We start from the raw sequence: 22,722 nt of genomic DNA, 5'->3' as shown, positions 1-22,722 counted from the left end.
TACAGGCAAAGAAGTAAAGCCAGTTCTGAGGTTCTGGTGTGAAGCGCATCATAGTAAAGCCCTATTTTCCTTACCCCGGGCTACCCTGTGTCCACTGTCCACCAACCCAAGTTAAGCATTTTACTTTGGGAAGCAAATTTCTTTAGCGTCTGACCTTGGGGTTGCAAGATTTTCTCAAACTGCAAACGGCTCACGTAAATTCTTTTTTTCCCCTCCCAGCTTCCCATACATTTCAGTCATCCCCATCCCCCCGCCCTCTCTTAGCTTCTTTGTCAAGCTGTGAGTAGAAAGAGGTACTCTATGAGTCATCTTTAGACTCAAAAAAATGGGGAAATAATCCTTTGAATCATGACCAATAAGCATGGCGCTAGTAGTGTCAGCCACACAGGTAGACCAGATGGGAAATAAGACCAGATAAGCTAAATCTACTTCACTGTGAAGCTAAAGTAACAGAATCTTGCAAATCTCCTCCATTGAGAGAATATAAGTCTCCCACCATCTCCTTTACAGCCCAAGAAACTAGGGAGGGTCCCTTCTCTTTCCCTGCCCATTATCCAGCTGCAGGTTATATTGTCTCTTATCTGTTTCCCAGGGCCATTCCCACATTCCATTATAGACAGTCCTCATTTAGCAACCATTTATGGTTATGAAAAAGTATCTTTATGACCAAACCTCACATTTTGCAGGTCCGTAAAGCAAAGGAAAACTGAAGAAAGTGTGAACACAGTCATGGTTTCACTTAACAACCACTTCACTTAACCAAGTTGTCAGTCCCAATTGTGGTCCCTAAAGGAGGACTATCTGTAAGGACAAATGTAGCATCAAATCTACCTCATCTGTACCGGCTGTCTTTTTTCCCCCCAAACATCCATTAAAGCCCAATTTTGAGTATCTTGTAGTTTAAAAAACATTTCATTTCAAACTAGCTTCCAGCAGTTGTAAGCACAAAAAGGAAATCGTGCATTTAAGTATTACAATAGAAAACTATGGCTGCTGTTTTAAAATGCTGAAGGTAAGACAGGATTTGAACGTGTTATATCTCAAGTGTTTTAGCCAAGCTCTTTAGTCAAGAAAGCTCAGAGTGTGACCTGTATGAAATGAATATAAACAATATACTCCCTGCTGGCAAGATTATCATCGGTAGTGATGTAAAAGAAAGGATTAAGAGAAAATTAAAACCAAAAACCAAACTGAATAAAATGAAATTAAACAGAAACAGTTTAGTGAGAAATCATAAAACCTTGATTCCTACTGTGTTTCCCCAAAAATAAGGCCAAGCCTGATTTTTGGGGTGGGCATAAATATACACCCTCCCCTGAAAATAAGCCCTAGTGAAGGGGTGGACCTGGCCAGCACAGGAGGCAGCCCTTCCCTGTCACTCCTGGAGGTTAGAGCCCCTTAATTGTTGCCCGCTGATCAGCTGAGCCTGTTACTAGTTTGGTTATCCTGGTTAGGCCCAATAATCCTGGTTAGGCCCAATATAAGAGACTGTAGACTTTCTTGTAATAATAATATTTATTTTCTTCCTCAGGAACACATTTAGACAGCCATCAATCTGAGGGGAGCGAGAGCTTATATACAGAGGAGGCGGGGCTAATGGTAAGTAGTGACCAATGATAAGTGACACAATGACATCACACAATGACATATACACAAGCAAACATATTTACATATTTACAGATATCAGGTTAGGTATTTTCAACTGTAACAGAGCCAGCGAGGGCTGTGTGCAATCCGGCCCAGATCTCCAGAGCACCTCCCCAGCTGCCGGCCTCCTCCCCCTTTTCCTGGCAGGAAAAAAAAAGGGGGGGGGGTCCTGCAGCCTGTCCTTTCTTTGGGATTGCAGCACAGACACACATCCCCAAAATGCTCCATCCAAAGCCCGGTTTCTCTTTTTCTCTCTCTCTGTCACTCACACACACACAGAGAGAGATTTGATCTTCTGAACTGCCGCGCACTTTTCGCCCAGAGGGAGACGAAGCGGGTGAAAAGTGTTTGGGTGCCCAATAGGCACAGGCCTGCATTGTCAAATGTTTGAGCTGCTGAGCGCCGGTCTGTACGCCTATTCGGTGTCGCAGGGGCCGGGCTACAGGTACGTTGAGCCAGGCGCTTTTCGGGCCCTGGCCCTGGTGGCCGCTGCAGCTCTCGTGCCAGCTCTGCGAGGCAAACAAGCATGGGACTGCCCCGGTTGCCTGCGGCGGCTCTGCAACCACCTTGCCTCCCGCCCAGTGCAGCCCACCGCCAAGCCCCAGCTGCTACCCAGGAGCCTCCACTAGCTCCCGCTGGAACTACAGTATCTCATGCACAGCTGGCCTGAGAGCTACAGCACCCACCAGACTGAGGATTGTAGTCTGGAACCTGCAGCACCAAGTAGGCATGCAGGCTGGCGCTCGGTAGCCCAAAGGAGACGCCTTCCTGTTGGAGTTCCATGTCCAACTGGGGAGCGGTTCCCAGGACTGCCCGATTCTCAACCAGCCGGATGCATGGTAAGAGGGGCCTTCCTGCCCACCTAAAAGAGAGTCTGGGTTACATAAAGGCCTCCCCCCCCCCAAGACCCTCAAGCACCGGGCTGCGGGCTCCACCCCAGGAGCCTCAATCAGGGCTCTTGGGAACCGATTGAGGTAAGGCTGTTTTTGAAGGGGGCGCGAGACGTGTGGGGCCTCCTGCAGCTTTTGCAACCGATTGATTCTTTTGATTGATTCAATTGATTCTTTGCAAGCCACGATTCTTGCCATCACTTCTCCTCCCACCTCGCCGGGCATGGCAGGGTTTCCTGCCCCTCGCTTCTCCTCTAATCCACCCCTCCCCACCTGCCACCCCCAAATTGTGCCCCAAAATAATAAGACCTCCCCCCAAAATAAGGCCAAGGGGTTCAAAAAATATAAGACAGGGTCTTATTTTCGGTGAAACACAGTAGGAATATGGAGTGGGTTTATCAAGCCATATTGTCTATACAATAGATAGTCCTTGACTTACAACAGTTCATTTAGTGACTGTTCAAAGTTATAAAGGCACTGAAAAAAATGATTTATGGCCATTTTCCACACTTGCGACCATTGCAACATCCTCATGCTTACATGATCAAAATTCGGATGCTCGGCAACTGGTTTCATATTTATGAAAGTAAGTGGGCGGCCATATAAATTCTCTAAATAAATTAGGGTTTATTACCTCTACAATCTAACATATAATTATCTGTAGAATCCAAACAGCTAACGATTCAAAATTTAACATAAGGGATACAACAAAGGGAGAGAATTGAAAGCAGGGGTAAATTAAGAAAGAAAATAGAACATATTTCAATCCCACCATTTTATTAAATTTGTATTTATATGCACACGCGTGTGCATATAATCATCTAGGGACAATCATCAGCTAACCAAATAAACAAATATACTGGGGAACTATTTTCCTTGGGTGTCTGAAAAGAATAAATCAAATAGGTTTTATTTAGAAGAAAGGAATTAGACAAGATATAAAACAAACACAACCAGAGAAACTGATTCATCTCCCAGAGCTGAGGAAATATGAGGAAGCTAGTAACTGAGATGCAAAGAACATGCCTTAAGAGGCCAGGATTTTTTTTTTTCTTCAAAGAATGCCTTTGAGGTTTGAAGGTTCGGATGGGGGAGAGATGACCCAACAGCAATGAGGAGAGAATCAGGCCTCAGTTGAATCCCAACGTAGCAGTTTTCTAAATAAAGAAATTTGTGTATGTGTTTTTTTTTTTAAATGCCTTCAAGCCAGTGTTGACTCCTAGCAACTGTCTGGACTAGTTTTCTTGGCAAGGTGGTTGAAGTGGTTTTTCCTGCCTTCTTCTTCCCACGACTGACAATGACTGGCCCCAAGTTTCACAGCTGGCTTTGTGCCTGAAACAGGACTAGATCTCGCAATTTCTGAGTTTCTACTCTGATGCTTAAACCACTGTATGTATGTATGTATGTATGTATGTATGTATGTATGTATGTATGTATGTATTTATTTATTTAATTTTTATACCGCCCCCTCTCCCGAAGGACTCGGGGCAGTGAACAGCCAAGATTAAAAAACATACAATATAAACATTAAAATACATTTAAAACAAAATTAAATCCAAAATGGCTCCCCAATTTAAAATGCCTTACCCATAACCCTATAATTAAAACAAATTTAAAATTTCCACATTAAAAGGGGGAAGATTTAGGCCAGGCCAGCTTGATGAAATAGAAGAGTCTTAAGCGCGCGGCGGAAGGTGCGCAGATCCGGGATCCTCTGTATCTCCGGGGGGAGCTCGTTCCAGATCGTAGGTGCCCCCACAGAGAAGGCTCTCCCCCTAGGCGCCGACAGCCAACATTGTTTGGCCGACGGCACCTGGAGGAGCCCCTCTCTATGGGAGTGTACTGGCCAGTGGGAGGCTATTGGTGGTAGCAGGCGGTCCCGTAAATAACCAGGTCCTAAGCCATGGAGCGCTTTAAAGGTGATAACCAGAACCTTGAAGCGCACCCGGAAGACCACCGGGAGCCAGTGCAGCTCGCGCAGGAGAGGTGTTACATGGGAACTCCACGTCGCTCCCATAACCACCCGTGCGGCTGCACTCTGCGCCAGTTGGAGCCTCCGAGTGCACCTCAAGGGGAGCCCCATGTAGAGAGCGTTGCAATAGTCCAGAAGAGAGGTAGCAAGGGCATGAGTGACTGTGCGTAGGGAGTCCCGATCTAGAAAGGGACGTAACTGGCGGATCAGGCGAACCTGATGAAAAATCCTCCCGGTCACGGCCGTCAAGTGCTCTTCTAAAGACAGCCGTGAATCCAGGAGGACGCCCAAGTTGCGAGCCCTATCCTTGGGGGCCAATGATTCGCCCCCAATAGTCAGCGATGGCACCAGCTGACTATATCGGGATGTCGGAAACCACAGCCACTCAGTTTTGGATGGGTTGAGCCTGAGCCTGTTCCTCCCCATCCAGATCCGTACGGCCTCCAGGCACTGGGACATCACTTCAAAGGCATCGTTGGGGTGGTCCGGGGTGGAGATGTACAGCTGGGTGTCGTCACCGTACTGATGGTACTTCACCCCGAAACCACGGATGATCTCGCCCAGCGGCTTTACATAAATGTTGAACAAAAGGGGCAAGAGGACCGATCCCTGTGGCACCCCACATATAAGGGGCCTCGGGGTCGACCTCTGCCCCCGTCAACACAGACTGCGACCAGTCAGAGAGAAAGGAGGAGAACCACCTTAGTACGATGCCTCCCACCCCCAACTCTTCCAACCGGTGCAGCATGATACCATGGTCGATGGTATCAAAAGCCGCTGAGATCTAACAGGACCAGGACAGAGCAGCAACCCCTGTCCCGAGCCCTCCAGAAATCGTCAACCAACGCGACCAATGCCGTTTCCATGCCGTGCTGTACCCAGGCCTGAAACCCGACTGGAACGGATCCAGATATGATGCTTCATCCAGGTACAGGGGAAGCTGTCCCGCAACCACACTCTCAACAACCTTCGCTACAAAACGAAGGTTGGAGACTGGACGATAATTAGCCAATATTGCCGGGTCCAGGGAAGGCTTCTTGAGGAGGGGCCTCACCACCGCCTTCTTAAGGGCGGCAGGGAAGACACCCTCACCCAGTAAAGCATTTATAATCCCCTGGAGCCAGCCTCGCGTCACCTCCCGGGAAGCCAGCACTAACCAGGAGGGACATGGGTCCAACAAACATGTGGTTGCGTTCAATCTACCCAGAATCCTGTCCACGTCATCTGGGGTCACAGGATCAAACTCATAAGATAACAGTCTCAAGACCTGCCTCCGTCACCCTCGCTGGATCTATCCAGTCAGAGTCCAGACCTTCCCGAATCTGAGTGATTTTGTCATGCAGATACTGAACAAAATCCTCGGCTCTTCCCTCCAAGGGGTCCTTTCGCGCTTCCTGGTGGAGCAGGGCGTGGGTCACCCTAAACAGGGCGGCCGGGCGATTATCTGATGACGCAGTAAGAGCAGCAAAATGAGTACATTTTGCTGCTTTTATCGCCACTAGGTAAGTCCTAATATGAGATCTTACCAGTGTCCGGTCCGATTCAGAAAGACTGGCCCTCCAACTACTCTCTAGGCATCTTTTCCGGCACTTCATCTCCCTCAGCTCCTCGGTGAACCAAGGAGCCAGGCGAGATCGGCGCCGGGTAAGAGGCCGCAAAGGCACGACTCGAACCAGAACTCCAGCGGCCGCCCTATCCCAGGCGGCCACTAGGTCTCCAGTCGAGGCGTGAGCCAGAACCTCAGGAATTGGCCCAAGCTCCGTCAAGCTTGCCAGTGGCCAAGCTGTATCAAACCGTTCTCCTTTTTTGTCTTTATTTATTTATTTATTTATTTTATTCTATTAGTCATATTTCTATGCCGCCCACTCTCCGAGGACTCTGGGCGGCTTACACCAAAGACAGTATACTAAATAGCATATTGCCCCCAACAATCTGGGTCCTCATTTTACCCACCTCGGAAGGATGGAAGACTGACTCAACCTTGAGCCGGTGAGATTTGATCCGCTGATCTGCTGAACTAGCAGTCAGCTGAAGTAGCTGCAGTACTGCACTGAGTCACCTCGGCTCAATTTATAAGAAAGAAATAGCTGAATGTGCCATGAATATTCCACTTGTACTAGAAATAAGCAGGGTGGTATCCTAGGATGTAGCTGATCATAGTAACTCGAAAGTGTACGCCTTACCTGGACCCATACTTGCCCAGCAGGCTCCTTTATACTAAGGACAGTCCACAGAAAAACAAAACTAACTTCCTGAGTCTGTTGGAAACATGGCCCCGTAACTACTTGTGCATAAAAAAGGAACCATCATGTTTCCATCTGGCAATGTTACGGAGCCTGGCATGAGAAAGGGAAGGGTGGTAGTTAAAAGACAGAACCATGAAGTTGCTTTTCTCATCCCCTCTACTTACTACATTATGCCAATTGTTTAATTATCAAGCCCGGTGCAACCTAATTGCTATGTTCATTGAAAACTGTCGACTGCTAACAGCAAAGGGTGGGAAAATTGTCTGTTCCGCGAAAATGCGAGAGAGCCACTTTCACAAAAGTAACATTGCTCCCTTCCTCCCTCCCCATCCCCAATCTTCAATTCATGCTAAAGCAGAGATGACAAAGCTAGAACCATGATTGACAAACTGGTGCCCTCTGGTTGTTCTGGATTACAACTCCAGAACTTTGCCAGTGGCCATACTGGACAGTACTGATGATAATTGAAGTCCCAAACATCTACAGAGTACCAGGCTGCCTCTCTCAGTAATATAAAGAGCAAATGCAGCTTGTATTGCATGGAAAGCCACCATCTTCACACATGTCCTTTTGGGTGCTGAACAATGGGACCCTATATTTGGGTAGTTCTTGAATTATGACCAGAATGTCCATTGTTAAGCAAGGAAGTGGCTAAGTGCATCATGCCTGATTTTGCAACTGTTTTTACCATTGTTAAGTGAATCACTGTAGTCGTTAAGCAAATCACACGATTGTTAAACGAACCCAGCTTTCCCCATTGGTGGAAGCCAGCTGGGAAGGTTGCAAGTGGTAATCATGTGACTCTAGGACACTGCAGCCATAGTAAATACATGCCAGTTGCCAAACACCCAAATTTTGATCACGCGACCCTGGGGATGCTGTGACGGTTATAAGTATGAGAACTGGTCATAAATCACTTTTTCCCCCAGTACCGCTGTAACTTTGAATGTTTGTAAAATGAACGGTTGTAAGTCTTTAGGATCTAATCTCAAGCATAAACATCAAGACAATCAATCAAGTGATGAGAAGTAAGGAGAACTCAGGTATAGACTAGGAGATGTAGGAAGTAGATATAGGGTGAGTCAAAAAGGATTCAGATGTATACATTAACACTCAAAGCACGAGGAACAATCAGGACAAACTTGGAAGTTTTAATACAGATTTCCCCAACCTTTCCAGCTTTGTGGACCGGCGGGGAGGGAAAGAGGGGATAATTCCTCAAGAGCAGCCAGTAAACGCATACCCGCATCTCCATTTGCACAAGCAGTGGGGATGTGCGCCCACCACTCCTGCAAATGGAGCATGTGTGCGTGCTTTTGGCTAGTGCTCACCTAAGTTGGGATGCGTGCGCGCACACTCACCCACTGACCAACAGCCCGGTTGCAAACAGTTTACGGCCCACTAAAAGACTGCGGCCCATAGGTTGGGGACCCCTGTCCTAGTGAAGGCAGGTACAATACTGTTGCCATTACTGTAACTTGGTGGGATGAAATCCACTGGAAGGAAACTGCTAGAAGGATTTACAGTAAATTGTTCAAAAAACCCTGACCTAATCAATTTAATTTAATTTAATTTAATTTATCGCATTTCTATGCCGCTCAACTCCCAAGGGACTCTGGGCAGCTTACAGCAAAAATAATGCGAACAATGAACATAGAAAAATTATTAAAAAACATTATAAAAACATTTTAAAAACATTAAAATTGGCCTAATTTTTTCCCTTTTTCCCTTTTAAAATGCAAATTTTAATTTGTTTTAATTTATTGGGGTGTTTTTAAATCTGTCTTTGGCCAAATCGTTTAATTCTGTTTTATTCTGTTTTTAAAATTTGTATTTATGTGTTTTTATCTTGTGGCTGTTCACCGCCCTGAGTCCTTCGGGAGTAGGGCGGTATACAAATCAAATAAACTAAACTAAACTAAACTAAAAACTCATGCACACAATTCATGGCCGGATCTCGCAAGATTGCAAGAGTGAGATCAACAGCCCCAGGTCTGTCGGAAAAGCCAGGTCTTCACCGCTTTCCGGAAGGCCAATAGGGTGGGGGTAGTCCGGATCTCAGGAGGTAACTGGTTCCAGAGAGCTGGGACAGCCACAGAGAAGCGCCCCCCCCCCCGGGCCCGCCAGCCGGCACTGTTTAGCTGACGAGACCCGGAGGAGACCAACTCTGTGGGATCTTACTGGTCGCTGGGAGCTATGCGGTAGAAGGCGGTCTCAAAGATAAAAGAGGTGGAATTGCATTATATGTAAGAAATAACTACACCTCTACAGAAAGGCAAAAAAACAAACAAACAAAAACAAGTATGAAAACCTTCTTGAATACATTTGGGCTAATGTGAAAGAAAAAAGGGATGACATTGCTATAGGTGTATACCAGTAGTGGGTTCCACTTGCCTTCGCTACCGGTTCGGAACTGTGAGTGTGCGTTGTGCGCGGCGCTTCTGCGCATATGCAGAACCTTCTGCGCATCCAGGCAGAGCCTCTCACCACCACCACTACTGGTTCGCCTGAACTGGGGCGAACCAGTAGAAACCCACCACTGGTGTATACTACTTACCACCTAAACAAGCAGAAGAAATAGATAACCTTTTTGATAATCAGTTAGCTGAGGTGTGGAGGAAGCACACCACAGTAGTAATGGAGGACTTTTAACTACCCTGACATCAACTGGGAGACCAACTCGGCACCAAGTGGATGATCAAACAGGTTCCTGACAAATCTAGCAAACAACTTTGTCATCCAGACATATTTTACTTAGACTTCAGTAAGGCATTTGACAAAGTAGACCATGTCTTATTTCTTGGTAAGATAGAACAATGTGGGATAGATAATACCACCACTCAGGGTGGATAAAAATCAATGATTTTTTTAAAAAAAAATCAAAAAAATCAGATTTTTTTTATTAAATCGGATTTTTTTGATTTTTATCGAATTTATTTTAATAAAAAACTTTTGGGGTAAAAATCTATCGTAAGATAGTTTTCTATTTAAGATACATAAATAATTTAGTTTATTCACCATGAAATGGAGCTTAGTTATGTAGCATGAGGCTGTATATTCTGCAACACTGGGACTATCGGTGAGTCAACAGTGGGTCAAAGGAGTAGCAGAGATGACAGTTGCTCTTTAAAAATTATGATTTAAATCGAGTTGATTTAAATCAAGCCTTTTTACTAGTGATTTAAATCATGATTTAAATTGTGATTTAAATCAACTCGATTTAAATCAAATCCACCCTGCCACCACTAGAAAGCACCTTTGGGACACCACCAGATTACTACAATGGCAGATCAATCACACTCAATGTGAAACTCTCAATGGAACTACATCAAAATGCAAATATACAATCTGGGGTCATAATGAAAAAACAGCGTATCTTAGCTCAAGCCTGATTGCATCATGGAAGTTGGGAATAACCAACAGACTGCCATTCCAAGGCAGACCCAACTTCAACCCCAAAGGTATAAATACTAAAGCTACTCTGGTAGTCTTCAGTTAACTAATGTAATTGGGATTGGAAATTTCCATCGCTAAGCAACACGGTTAGAAAGTTCAGTGTCACATGAGTGCATCATTTAGCGGCAGCAACTCAAGCACTCCTGGTTGCTGTTGTTAACCAAATGCCACCCGGCTGTTAGGCGAGGACTCACATAATCCAGAAGTAGGTTTCAGCAGGTTCTGACCAGTTCTGGAGAACCGGTAGCGGAAATTATGAGTAGTTCAGAGAACCAGTAAATACCACCTCTGACTGGCCCTGCCCCCGTCTATTCTCTGCCTCCTGAGTCCCAGCTGATCGGGAAGGAATGGAGATTTTACAGTGTCCTTCCCCTGGAGTGGGGAGGGAATGGAGATTTTACCGTATCCTTCCCCTGCCATGGCCACCAAGCCACACCCACAGAACCGTTAGTAAAAAATTTTGAAACCCACCAGACCTAATCCAACACATTCCTAGCTTGGTGCCTCACAGCTCTGAGTCTCAGTAAACTAAGGAACTTCCTCCTCTTAAACTGCACCCATCTCTGCTCTTTCAGCTGCCCTGCCCATCATCTCTGCTGGCGCTGCTGCCCTATGCTCTGCTCCACCTGCTTCTAAGTCTTATGAGAAGGCCTCACACAGTTTGGACAAGGCCTCATATAGCCTTGGGAACAAGGCCTGGCACAGCCAGCAGCTGCCTTGTGAAGGGTCAGGCCAGGAGCCGTGGTTGCACAGTGGTGAGAATGTTAACTCACTAACTCATTGTTTACTCCAGGAGTTCTATCCTGACCGGCTCAAGCCTTCCATCCTTCTGAAGTTGGTAAATTGAAGACCCATATTGTTGGAGGCAATATACTGACTCTGTAAACTGCTTAGAGAGGGCTGTAAAGCAGTATGTTAAGGAGCGGTACCGTATTTTTCAGAGTATAAGACGCTCCGGACTATAAGACGCACCTACCTTTTTTTGGTGAGCAAAAAAAGAAAAAGAAATCTGCCTCTGCCTCCCAGCAATTTTGCCTTGTTGCAGCAAACAGCAAATAGCCTGCTTTACTTTCATTTTCGTTTTCAGCATAGCTTGATTAGCACAAGAAAAAAAAATCTGTTCCCAGCAATTTACCTCCTTGCAGCAAGCAGCAGATGCCCCCACAAAACAGCTAAGAGCAAAACACCTGAGAGTCGGGAGGCCGATCCAATCAACCTGTGCTAATTAGACTGTGCTGAAGCTGAAAGGAGCTGTTTCTTCTTGCTGCTTGCTGCAAGGAGGTAAACTGCTGGGAGGCCAAAGGGTGGGGGGGCCAGTGGGTGGGAGGGGCTACATTTGATGTATAAGACGCACCTAAATTTTCACCTCCTTTTAGGGGGGAAAAAGGTGCGTCTTATACTCCGAAATATACAGTATATAAGTCTAAGTGCTATTGCTATTGCTATTATCAGCAGTGGGAGGAAGATAGCAAGAGCAACTAGGGGCAGCAAGGCTGAAAGAGCTGGCAGATGCAAGGTGGCCAATAGGGGAGAAATGGGTGGGGGGAGAATAGGTGGGTAGGAGGGAACTGAAGTGCCCGTGCGATTGTTAAATGTAAATTTTGCTCACGTGACCATAGGGGCGCCCAACAGTTGTAACTTCTGAGGTATCAGGTGTAACTACTACTTGTTCATAATTTCAAATGGTCGCTGAATGAACGGCCATTAACCAAGGACTACTTGTAGAATCTTGCAACTATGAATGTGCCTCCCTTTTTTCTGCCCTTATCCTATAGAGAAATAGGGAAGGTAAAATCTGAATCATTTTTAAAAATCCCATTCCTGCCTTGGACTCAGATTCCCCTTATCTGACCGTTGCCTCGGCGGTGGCTTTTCCTCCAGTTCTTCCAGGTTATTCTCAGAGCCTAATATGTAGCCTTTCCCTGCTTGATTGAACAGGATGGGTCAATTCAGATAGGAGAAGGAGCTGCAGGAATAATCTAGGTTGCAGGCTTTAACGCTTAAAAACCAGCATCCAGGAACTTGGCAGTCAGCCCTTGCCAGTAAGGCAGAGCTGTGTGGTTTCACGTTTTTTAAAAAAATATTATTTTAATAAGAATTTTGATTATAATAGAAAAAAACAATACAAACTAAACTTCAAGGAAGAGAAGGGAGAAGAAAAAGAAGAAAAAGTACAGGAAAGAAAAAAAACATAAAGTAGTGGCATCCAACCTTTATCACAACAAATATCAACAAATTTAGTAACTTTTCACTCCTTTTAAGAGTGAACAAACAGATCTCTTCATCCCATATCCCATCTCATATCTATAAATAAATCCATAAAACATAAACTTTTCAGTCCTGGGATCAGCAAAATGTCCAGAAGGAATTGCTAGAATGGTTTTTTAAAAAAGTCTTGTTTTTATGATTTTATAACCCACCTTTATTATTTTTACAAATAACTCAAGGCAGCAAACATTTCCAATACACATTTCTCCTCCTATTTTCTCCACAAGAACCCTATGCGATTATTTTGGGCTGAGAGTGAGTGACTGGCCCAGTCACCCAACTGGCTTTCTTAGCTAGGGAGGGAATTGAACTCATGGACTCTTGCTTTCTAGCCTGGTACCTTAACCACTAGGCCAGGCGTGTCCAACCTGTGACCCATGAGCTGCATGTGGCCCTGGAGAGCTAATAATGCATCCCCACAAGATCGTAAATTTTTAACATTATTATGTGATTTACGTACATTGAGTTTATTATGCATTTTATATTTGTTCCAAGACAATTCCTCTTTACTCAATGTGACTGAAGCAAGCCAAAAGGTGGAACACCCATGCACAAGACCAAACTGGCTCTTGATCAATTAAGACAACTTTATATTTCTTCCTTTTACTTCTAATGATCTTAATCTCTAATTCAATCAAGTATTGTTATAGGATTTAATTTCTCTTCGATTTTTCTTTATCCCATTGCACAACATTTCTTTTAAGGGTTTAACAAGCTTCTTTTGTAGATCTAGTAAGAAAATATTTCCCAGGTCATTCTCTATTTATATTTACTTTCTAAATTTTCAAATATCAGGGAGTTTCTTTTGTATATCCAAAAAGGGTCCTTTTTCCAGATTGGCTTGTCATTTGTAGTTCTACTTCTAATACTTTCTGTCTTGTCAGAAAACATTTGCTATAAACCTGTCATTTCCTTATTGACATCTTCTGGATATAATCTATCCACAGAATCGAACATCATTACTGACATTGTAATGTTTACTAACGCCTGGCTTCATTCTTTAAAGATCTCCTTTAATGTTTCCTTAATGTTATGTTTTTTGTCATTTTGTAAACCCCAGTATTAATTGACATCAATAACAAGCTTGTATTTTTTCCTTCTGCTCAGATCTCTAATCCCCCTTTAAACTGATGTCCAGCTTCTAAAATCCTAAATTAACTTACCTTTGTTATGACTTACAATAGCCAGAATAGTGAAATAAGTGTTTCCCACAAGAAACTATTTTTATAGTCAATTCCAAAATCTTAGCAATATTCCAAATTTATCTGAATCCTTAATTCATTTATAACTTCCTTAGATCAAATTCTTAGTCTTTTACTGTTCATTTCAAAATCTTTTAAGTCCTTATGTTTATAACTTTTCAAAGGTCCTTGTTATTCCAAGGTCTCTAATAGCTTTACAATGGTTAATAACCAATTTCTAAAAGTGGTTAAAAAGTGAGACTTGCAAACTTAGTGTTCTTTAAAAGGCTCTGTGACAGTTGTGAGCAAGATGGCTGATCCCTGTGTCTCTCAACATTCAAACCCATAGAAAACCACTGTCCTGCAGTTCCCTCACAGGAGGCAACCATCCAGAGGACATGTGGGCAATCACATGTTTATTCTCCAAAGCACCTGAGGGCAGGACAAGAAGCAATGGATGGAAAGTAATCCAGGAGAGAAGCAACCTAGAACTAAGGAGAAACTTCTTGACAGTTAGAACAATTAATCAGTGGAACAGCTTGCCTCCAAGAAGGGTGCTCCAACATTGGAAGTTGTTAAGAAGAGATCGGACAACCATTTGTCTGAAATGGTATAGGATTTCCTGCCTGAGTAGGGAGTTGGACTAGAAGACCTCCAAGATTCTTTCCAACTCTGTTATTCTATTCTGTCCTGTTCCTGTCCTATCCTTATCCAAAGTGGTTTTGAGGTTCCTATTCTTTGGTCTTCTATTTAAAAAATAAATAAATTATTAAATATATATATGCCCCCGATTTCACTGTCTTTGCTGCAGTTGTCAGTTCCATTTTCATTATACTTCCCCTGGAACTTGTTGCCTTCATAATTTTCAATCTGGTATAGATGTTTATGTTTTCTTCTTTCTTTTTCGTAGATGTCCCCAGGCTACCCCCTCCCCTTTTCTTGAAAAACCATCTTTCTGGCCCACATCACCTTATTCCACTTTACCACTCTTATCAAAATATTTCTCAAGATACTAAAAAATAATGGAGACAAGTCTTTCTTGAACACAAGAACAGTATCAGGTACCTGAAAAAGTGGAGGGGACAGTAGAAGTAATCTACTGATTCAGGCCTACCTGGAATTCTTCTTGATTCCTAAGCAACTGACAGCGTTCCTTTAGCAGTTCCTCCAGTGCTAATTCTGGCTCTTGACACTCTTGCACACCTTGGGGGAAATCTGTTACCAGACTGGAAAGTTCGAGATGGCATACCAGTCAAATAAGAGGGAAAGAAATAAGCAAAGTTTAGAGGTGGGCAAATGGAAAGTTAACAATTTCTTTAAAAAAGAAAGAAAGAATAGAAAAAAGAAAATTGGGTTTCCTTTATTCATTTAGTAAAAGATAACAAAGGGAAAAAAAGAGTAAAAGAAACAAGAAGAAAAACAGAGAAAGGAATACAACATATCATGGTGTATATTGGTTATATGCAAGTTGCATTGATCATATACCTGTATAGTACAGACATGGATAAGAAGCCATACTTTTTGTTAGCTGGGAGGTAACTAAATGTTTTTGGTTTTATTTAGCCATTTATTTATTTATTTATTTATGGCTTCATATGACCCGCCAACTTGGAAAAATTTGAGTCTGGGCAGTGTACAATGATAAAAACAAAACTTGAAATAAAAAACAGTCAGGGCTCATCAACATGTATTCAACTTTCCAGGATGAGCTTCTCTAACATCCTGGCCCAGATGACTGAGGGAATAGCCACTTCTTTGAAGTCTTCTTGAAAGTTTAACAGGATCGGAGCCAGTCAAATCTCAGGGTGGCTCAGAAGGCTTGTAATCTAGCAGGGCTAGGCCAGCCAAAAAGTTTTATTTAAAATGAAATTTGGAACCCCAAAAAACCACCAAGGACACAGTTACATATTCATATTATTCATTAACTGTTGCATTTAGCAGATCCTTTGTAAAATAATCTTAACAAAATGAAAGATCCCTGTGAGCTAATCTTGGGGAAAAAAAACTAATATCCATATAATAAATTAACAAACACAATCATGGCCTCAAAGAATGGAGAAAGAACTGCTTCTATTCATTGTTTCTGCCAGCCATTCAGCAATCATAGTGCCTTCCCTACTCAAATTATAAGCAATATTTTATAATTGCATCATTGCATGTTTTAACTGTATGCATGTATGTATGTATGTATGTATGTATGTATTGCATTTGTAAGCCATCCAGTGTCCGGTAGTGTGTGCAGCTATAATAAATTTAAATAGAGCCAGTTGGGTCTAGTGGTGAAAGCACTAGGTTAGAAAGCGAGACACCGTGAATTCAAGTCCCCATTAGCCATGAGCGCCAGGTGGGTGACTTTGAGACAGTCACTCTCTCTCAACACAACCCACCTCACAGGATTGTTGCTGTTGTGGGAAAAATGGGAGGCGGAAAGTATAATGTATATATTAGCTGCCTTGAGTTATTTGTAAAAATAACAAAAGCGGAATATAAATGAATGAATGAATGAATGAATTTATCCATTCAATTTCTAGAGCCTCCCAGTCTCAAGTCAATGAGTGAGTGGCTTACAATACAAAAAAATATACTACCATTCAAATGCTAACGTTTTTTCAAACAATAAAAATAATTTAGTTCTCAGCAGTCCATAAACTGCTTAAGTTTCATTATTTAGAGCAGTACTTTTCAAACCTGGCAACTTTAAGAAGTGTGGACCTCAATTTCCAGAATTCACCAGCCAGCAATCTGAATTGAAGTCCCCACATTTTAAAGTTCCCAAGATTGTAAATAATGATTAGAGCAATATCCAGAGTTTGGCAAATCTCAGTGGTTCTCCCTGATAGTGATCACCATAATAACTGGTGACGAGAGTCTTCTGCAGCTCTTTTAATGTTATCCTGGCTTTTTTGGGGGGGGGGGTGTATCCTCCTCTTCCTTTTTGTGGGGGGTATCCTCCTCTTCCTTGAGCTACATCTTTTACACAGATAGTCCTTCACCTGTTCTTCAAGGGACATTTTCCCCACATCCAAATCCCACTTCTAATTCTCTGAAATTCACTCCTGTTGATACCTGCACAGGGCTCCCAGGACGTGCTCATGGAAGGTACTGTGTTCAGATTGGACCAGAGCCACCAGTTGCTGAACCATGCCCATGGAACAGAGAGTCTCTGCAGGGAGAAAAATGCAAAAGGTGTTAACTCCTGAAATGAAAGTAAAGGCTCCTTTATAGCAAAGGTCAACAAACTCTGCTATGGATAAGAGGCCAAATCTGGTCCAATATAGGTAGTCCTCAACATACAACCATTTGCTTAGTGACTGTTCAAAATTACAACGGCCCTGAAAAAAGTGACATGGCCATCTTTCACACAACTGTTGATCATGAACACATGATCAAAATTCAGGCACTTGGCAACTGGGAGGTATGAATGGCCATAGACAGTTGCACTATCCCAGGTCATGTGATCATCACTATCCCAGGTCATGTGATCCCAGCAGGCTTCAGACAAGCAAAGTCAGTGGTGCAAGCCAGATTTGGTTAATGACCATATGATTCACTCAACAACTGCAGTAATTTGCTTCAAAACTGTGGCAAAAAAAGGTTGTAAAATGGGGTGCAACTGACTTTAACAACTGCTTTTCTTAGCAATGGAAATTTTGGGCTCAACTGTGGTTGTCGAGGTCTATCTGTACCTCTTTTTATATGGCTCACAAGCCAACACTGGACAAGTAGGTGGCTAATCACCAGGTCTGATTTGCAGTCATTCTTAGGGCAAGGGGTGGGGCCCTTTGCAATGGAACCCTATCAGCAGCCTCCTTGTTGGTTGGCTGCTGCCGTCCAATGGCTACCGAGTTTTCGTATGTGATCCTAACTAGTTACTATGAAAGCAGGGATTAAGTGAATCAGGTTTAGTGAACCAAGTCAAAATGTTAACTTTAAGTCTCAGGTTCACCGGCGTCAGCATCATACAAGCAAAATGTGATTATTAAAACTTCGATGAGACAAAAGATCAGAACTATTTGGTCATGGAATTCACCGACTCTGATGTGAATCAGTCTCCTTCTATCGCTGAGCCTACACTACTCTACTAATTGCAGTGAGGAGACAAAGGAATATCTGATTCTATGTATACCATTCTTGACGATGCTGGAGAGCAAAGGAATAAAATGTGAAGGAATATTGAAAATGATGACTCACATTAGTTTGGAACAGCAGGAGGACTTCCTAATGCAGGGGTGTCAAACTCAAGGCCCGCGGGCCAGATCCGACCAGCGGGATGCTTAGATCTGGCCCATGGGGCCAACCTGGAAACAGCAAAGGACAGGCCCGCGATGCCTCTGCCAGCGAAAACGGAGCTCGTGAGGGCCGCACACAGCCCTCCCAGGTCCCATTTTCGCTGGCAGATGGCTGCAGGAAGAAAAAAAATAAGGAAAGGAACATATAGATCTAAAACCAGAAATATTTCTGTTGGAGATTATACCAGAAAAATGTAATAAAGGAACTATGTATCTAATATGACATGTGATAACAGCGGCTAGAATTGTATTTGCATAACATTGGAAAGGTGTGAAGATTCCTGCAGATGAGAAGATAATTAAAAAAGTACTAGAATGTGCAGAAATGGATAGATTAACACTTGAAATTAAAGAGAAGGAAGATATGGAATATTTTGAAACATGGGATTCGTTTTATCAATGGATAAACAGAAACAGAAGTTAGAACATTTAAAATTATAAGAGAAGGGTTAATTTTACCATGAGGGTTTATTGTATGTTTATTATTAATTTGATTTAGTATTAACAATTAAGTATTAATATTATGTTGAGAAAATACTGTTATTATATGATCACTACTGTGTTTCCCAAAAAATAAGACCCTGTCTTATATTTTTTTGAACCCTAAAATAAGTGCTTGGCCTTATTGCCAGAAGCCCGATTGGGTTTATTATCAGGGGATGTCTTATTTTGGGGGGAAACAGGGTACTAATGAACATTATTATTATTATGACTATTGCTCAAACTAACTAACCAGACAACACCGTTTATATAGACATTGAAACTGTTGCTCTTTCTTTATACAGTAAAAATTTAAAAAATATTAAAAGAAAAATAAGGAAAGAGGGGAAGAAAGAAGAATGAAGAGGGAAGAAAAAAGACGGACGGACAGACGGACGGAAAGAAGATTATAATGAGAGTGAGTGAGGGTCTGAGGGAAGTCATGCCTTAGCACTTGGCCACCACAGGTGCCCCCACGACATGAGTTGAGCTGCCCCCCCCCCGGTCAAACACAATCCTGATGCAGCCCTCAATGAAACTTGAGTTTGACACCCCTGTCCTCATGTATCCAACAACTGCTAGCAGGGCTCTAGATCTTCACAAGGTACCATATTTTTCGGAGTATAAGACACACTTCCCCCCACTAAAAGAGGGTGAAAATTTGGATGCGTTTTATATACCGAATGTAGCCCTGCCCACCCACCGGCCTCACCCTTTGGCCTCCCCGCGTTTTCTCAAACGGAGCTTTTGGAGGCTGCAAACGTAGCCTCTCTAACAGCCTCCAAAAGGTCTGTTTGCAAAGGAGCTTCTCTTTGCAAAGGCAGCCTCTCAAATGGAGCTTTCGGAGGGTGAAAAAGCAAGGCACAGAGGCCAAAATGGCAACCCGGAACAGCTGCTGCCTTGTCGGACCGGTTCCGTGCTTACCCTGCTGTACTCACTGGAGTGCCCTGCGGCGATCAGCTGCATTTTTGAAGCTGCGTATCTGCTCCAATGAGGTGTGTGCGCGCTCACAACCAGCAAACCTGTTGCTAAAGTTCACCTCTGGGAACAGCTGATTGGGGGTATTCCAGGAGGCGATCCACCCGCCAATCAGCTGCTCGTGCTGAATCAGGCTAATATGGTGAAGCTGACCAGGCTGTTTGCTAAGGACGCTAGCCAGATGAATACCGATGGATGCTTGTAGGTAGAGGCAGAATTTTTTTTTTTCTTATTTTCCTCCCCCAAAACTAAGGTGCATCTTATACTTTGAAAAATACAGTAATTTCTGTGTATGATAGAAATACAGACAGCCCTCATTTAGCGATCATAACTATGACCACTGAATGAAGTGATTGCTAAGTGAAACCCTGACTGCGTTTATGATCTTCAGCTTTCCTTTGCTTTACAGACTGCAAAGGTTATAAATGTGAGGATTGGTCGTAACTTTTTCATCACTGTCGTAACTGTGAATGGTTGCTAAATGAGGCAGTCACTAAATGAGGATTGCCAATAACCTTAAAGATGCCGGTTTGTTCCAGGAAGAAACGTAGGTTACAAGATCCAAAGGAAGTACAACAGACTTTATTCTCACCAAGAGTGAAGGTCTGATTCTCTCAGGATGGCTGATTTTATTGGGGGGAGCAATCCTGATCAGAAACTATGGGCCTATCAGAATAAGAAGCTTTCAACAATCATGACCATAAAAAAACACAGACCAGCAAAGCCAGATTTCAGACAGGTAGGTTAAAGAGATCACGAAAGAGACAATAAAGAATTAAATATTTAAAGGCTGGTTAGATTGACATGATTCCTAAAATAGAATTCTTTATTGGCCAAGTGTGATTGGAGTCACAAGGAATTTGTCTTTGGTGTATATGCTCTCAGTGTGCATAAGGAGAATAAAATACATTCATTAAGAATAAAAGGATACAACACTTAGTGATAGTCAAGGTTACTAATAAGCTATCAAATCATACTAGGAAACAAATGAAAACAATATAAATTGAAAGATACAAGAAACATGGTTATAGTAATAAATGGAAAGAGATAGATACTAGTAAGGAAGAGAAGAATAATAGTAATGCAGTCTTAGTAAATTATTTGACAGTGTTGTGAAATTAATTGTTAAGCAGAATGATGGCATTCGGGAAAAAACTGTCCTTGTGTCTAGTTGTTCTGGTGAGCAGTGCTCTATAGCTTCGTTTTGAGGTTAGAAGTTGAAACAATTTATGTCCAGGATGTGGGGGGGTCAACCGGACACATAGCAAAACCCCACGAAGGACAGCAACTCCCTCCCTGCTCTTTTTCACCCATATACCCTTAGAAAAAGACTCTGACCTTTGTGTTCTGGGTGGCTTATGAGAAGATTCTGGAGGAGGAAGGCCGATTTCACCTTCAGTTTCTGTACATTACTCTGCATGGCCCTCATGAGCACAGAGAAGCCATCAAGGCGTAAGAATTGCTGTAGGCCAGCTTCTTGGGCTCTTACTAAGCCTGGTAGAAGAAGGAAATATGAAGAAAAAAAGGTGAGAATGAAGAAATGCAGACTGAACAATCAGTTGACTGAACAATGAAGGACCAAGATCTGAATGACTCTATGCAGTTCCCAACCCAGTTCAAGATTCACATCCCATCCACTTATTTCATCCTGACAGTATAACCAAGAATGCTATTACCCACGAATCAGGCTCAATAACTGTATCTTACAACATTCATTAAATGCCAGAACAGCCATGATACTATACAATTATCCAAAACCCTAGTATTCACTCCTGCTCACCTATCACCTTCAGGCCATATTTTCCTGCAACTAGTTTTAACATTAGAATTAACCCCCAATATCTAATATAAATTCCACTGTCAAAAACATGATTTTCAAATGACAAATTTGGGTTCCTGAGCTGTACATTACAAGTTTGCTCCAGGCATCTAATAATGGTTTGTTCCAAGAAAACTCCAATAGGCCAGGGTATCTTAGTATCACAGCATCCTGTGCTTCTGTTCAGGCATAAGCACAAGAGGCAATTTGAAATCAACAACATTCTCACGGAGTGTGTGTGGTGCTTTGATTTTTGCTGCCTGGTTTTAGAGCGCTGCTTTTGACAGTGTCTTGGAAAGAAGAAAAGAACAGAAAACGAAGTTTAAGATAAGAAAGCCCTTTATCTCCAGATGATGTTTTGAACTGTAACTCCACAGCCCCTTTCTGTTATTATGTTGGTTAGAACCCACAGGATGCAAAAACGCCATAAGCTTTGCCACACTCATGTGGAGGATAACGCCAGACTGATTAATATCCCAAGTGTTAAAGTGATAATAACCCTAATCATATTTTAAAAAGTTGAAACAACTGGATGGTTTCCTAACGGATCAGGAAAGTGGTGCTATGGAAACAACGAAACTTCCTCCTCCTTTTCCCTATCGTAAATGGTTCCACTGCTTGCTTGCTTGCTTGGTATTTACATACATGCATGCATGCACAACATACATACATACTTCATATTTCTTAACCACCCACCTCTGTTTTACTGTTGTCTATGTAAATAAAAACACTAGATTTCTTTCTTCCCCTGTTGCACAGCTAACAGCAATACTGGGATAAATCTCCTTTCAGCTTGGCTCTCCATTCACTAAGCAGCAACTGTCTCCCACTCACAAGAAATGGCAAAGAGCGCCTTGATCCGAACAGCCTCGTTGGGGTCATGATCCAGCAGCCGCAGCAGCTTCCTCATGCAGCCCAGTGCCAGGGCCTGCTCTTGAACCTTGGGTACATTCTGGGCACAGGTGCCCACCAGATGGGCAGCTCGCCATCGCAGTTCCTGCTCTTCATGTTCCAAGTATCGGTGGGCCAACAACCGCATGCCCTCCAGTTTGCAGAAATCTGGAAGATGATTGAAAACTGTACAGGTAGTCCTTGTACTACCAATCACTTAGCAATAGTTCAAACTTATGATGGCCCACCAAAATGCATTTATGACCTGAATACAAAGTTCTGACAACCAGTCACGTGATCACATTTTGGTGCTCGGCAACGAGACTGCATTTATGGCCATTTGCAGTGTCTGAAGTTCATGTGTCCACAATTTGCATTATTTTTTGCCAGAAATTGCTGTTTTCTTTCAGTTTCTAGCAAAAAAAAAAGCTGACAATTGGTTTGTTAATAATCTCAGATTTGCTGAACAGCCATAGTGATTCACTTAACCACTGACACACAAAAAAAGTTGTAAAATCAGGGCAGTCGCTTAAAGACAAACATAATTTATAAGTTATAAGTTATAACAGTAATTCTGAGCCTGATTACAGTTATAACTCGAGGAA

General features: G+C 42.9%; 1 protein-coding gene across 1 annotated transcript in view; it reads right to left on the bottom strand.

The window, feature by feature from the left end:
• Nucleotides 1-22,722, bottom strand: part of HSPBP1 (HSPA (Hsp70) binding protein 1) — a 33,618-nt gene that overhangs the window by 4,393 nt on the left and 6,503 nt on the right. The window contains exons 4-7 of the mRNA XM_034423226.3: nt 22,061-22,285; nt 20,746-20,901; nt 16,727-16,823; nt 14,775-14,886 (exon numbers count right to left, since the gene is read on the bottom strand). Of these exons, the coding sequence (XP_034279117.1) occupies nt 14,775-14,886; nt 16,727-16,823; nt 20,746-20,901; nt 22,061-22,285 (590 nt within the window). The remainder of the gene's footprint in view (nt 1-14,774; nt 14,887-16,726; nt 16,824-20,745; nt 20,902-22,060; nt 22,286-22,722) is intronic.

This window comes from Pantherophis guttatus, chromosome 4 (assembly GCF_059756535.1).
Source record: "Pantherophis guttatus breed Tessera chromosome 4, ASM5975653v1, whole genome shotgun sequence".
Taxonomy (NCBI): Eukaryota; Metazoa; Chordata; class Lepidosauria; order Squamata; family Colubridae; genus Pantherophis; species Pantherophis guttatus.
This window is presented reverse-complemented; position numbering and strand designations above follow the sequence as displayed.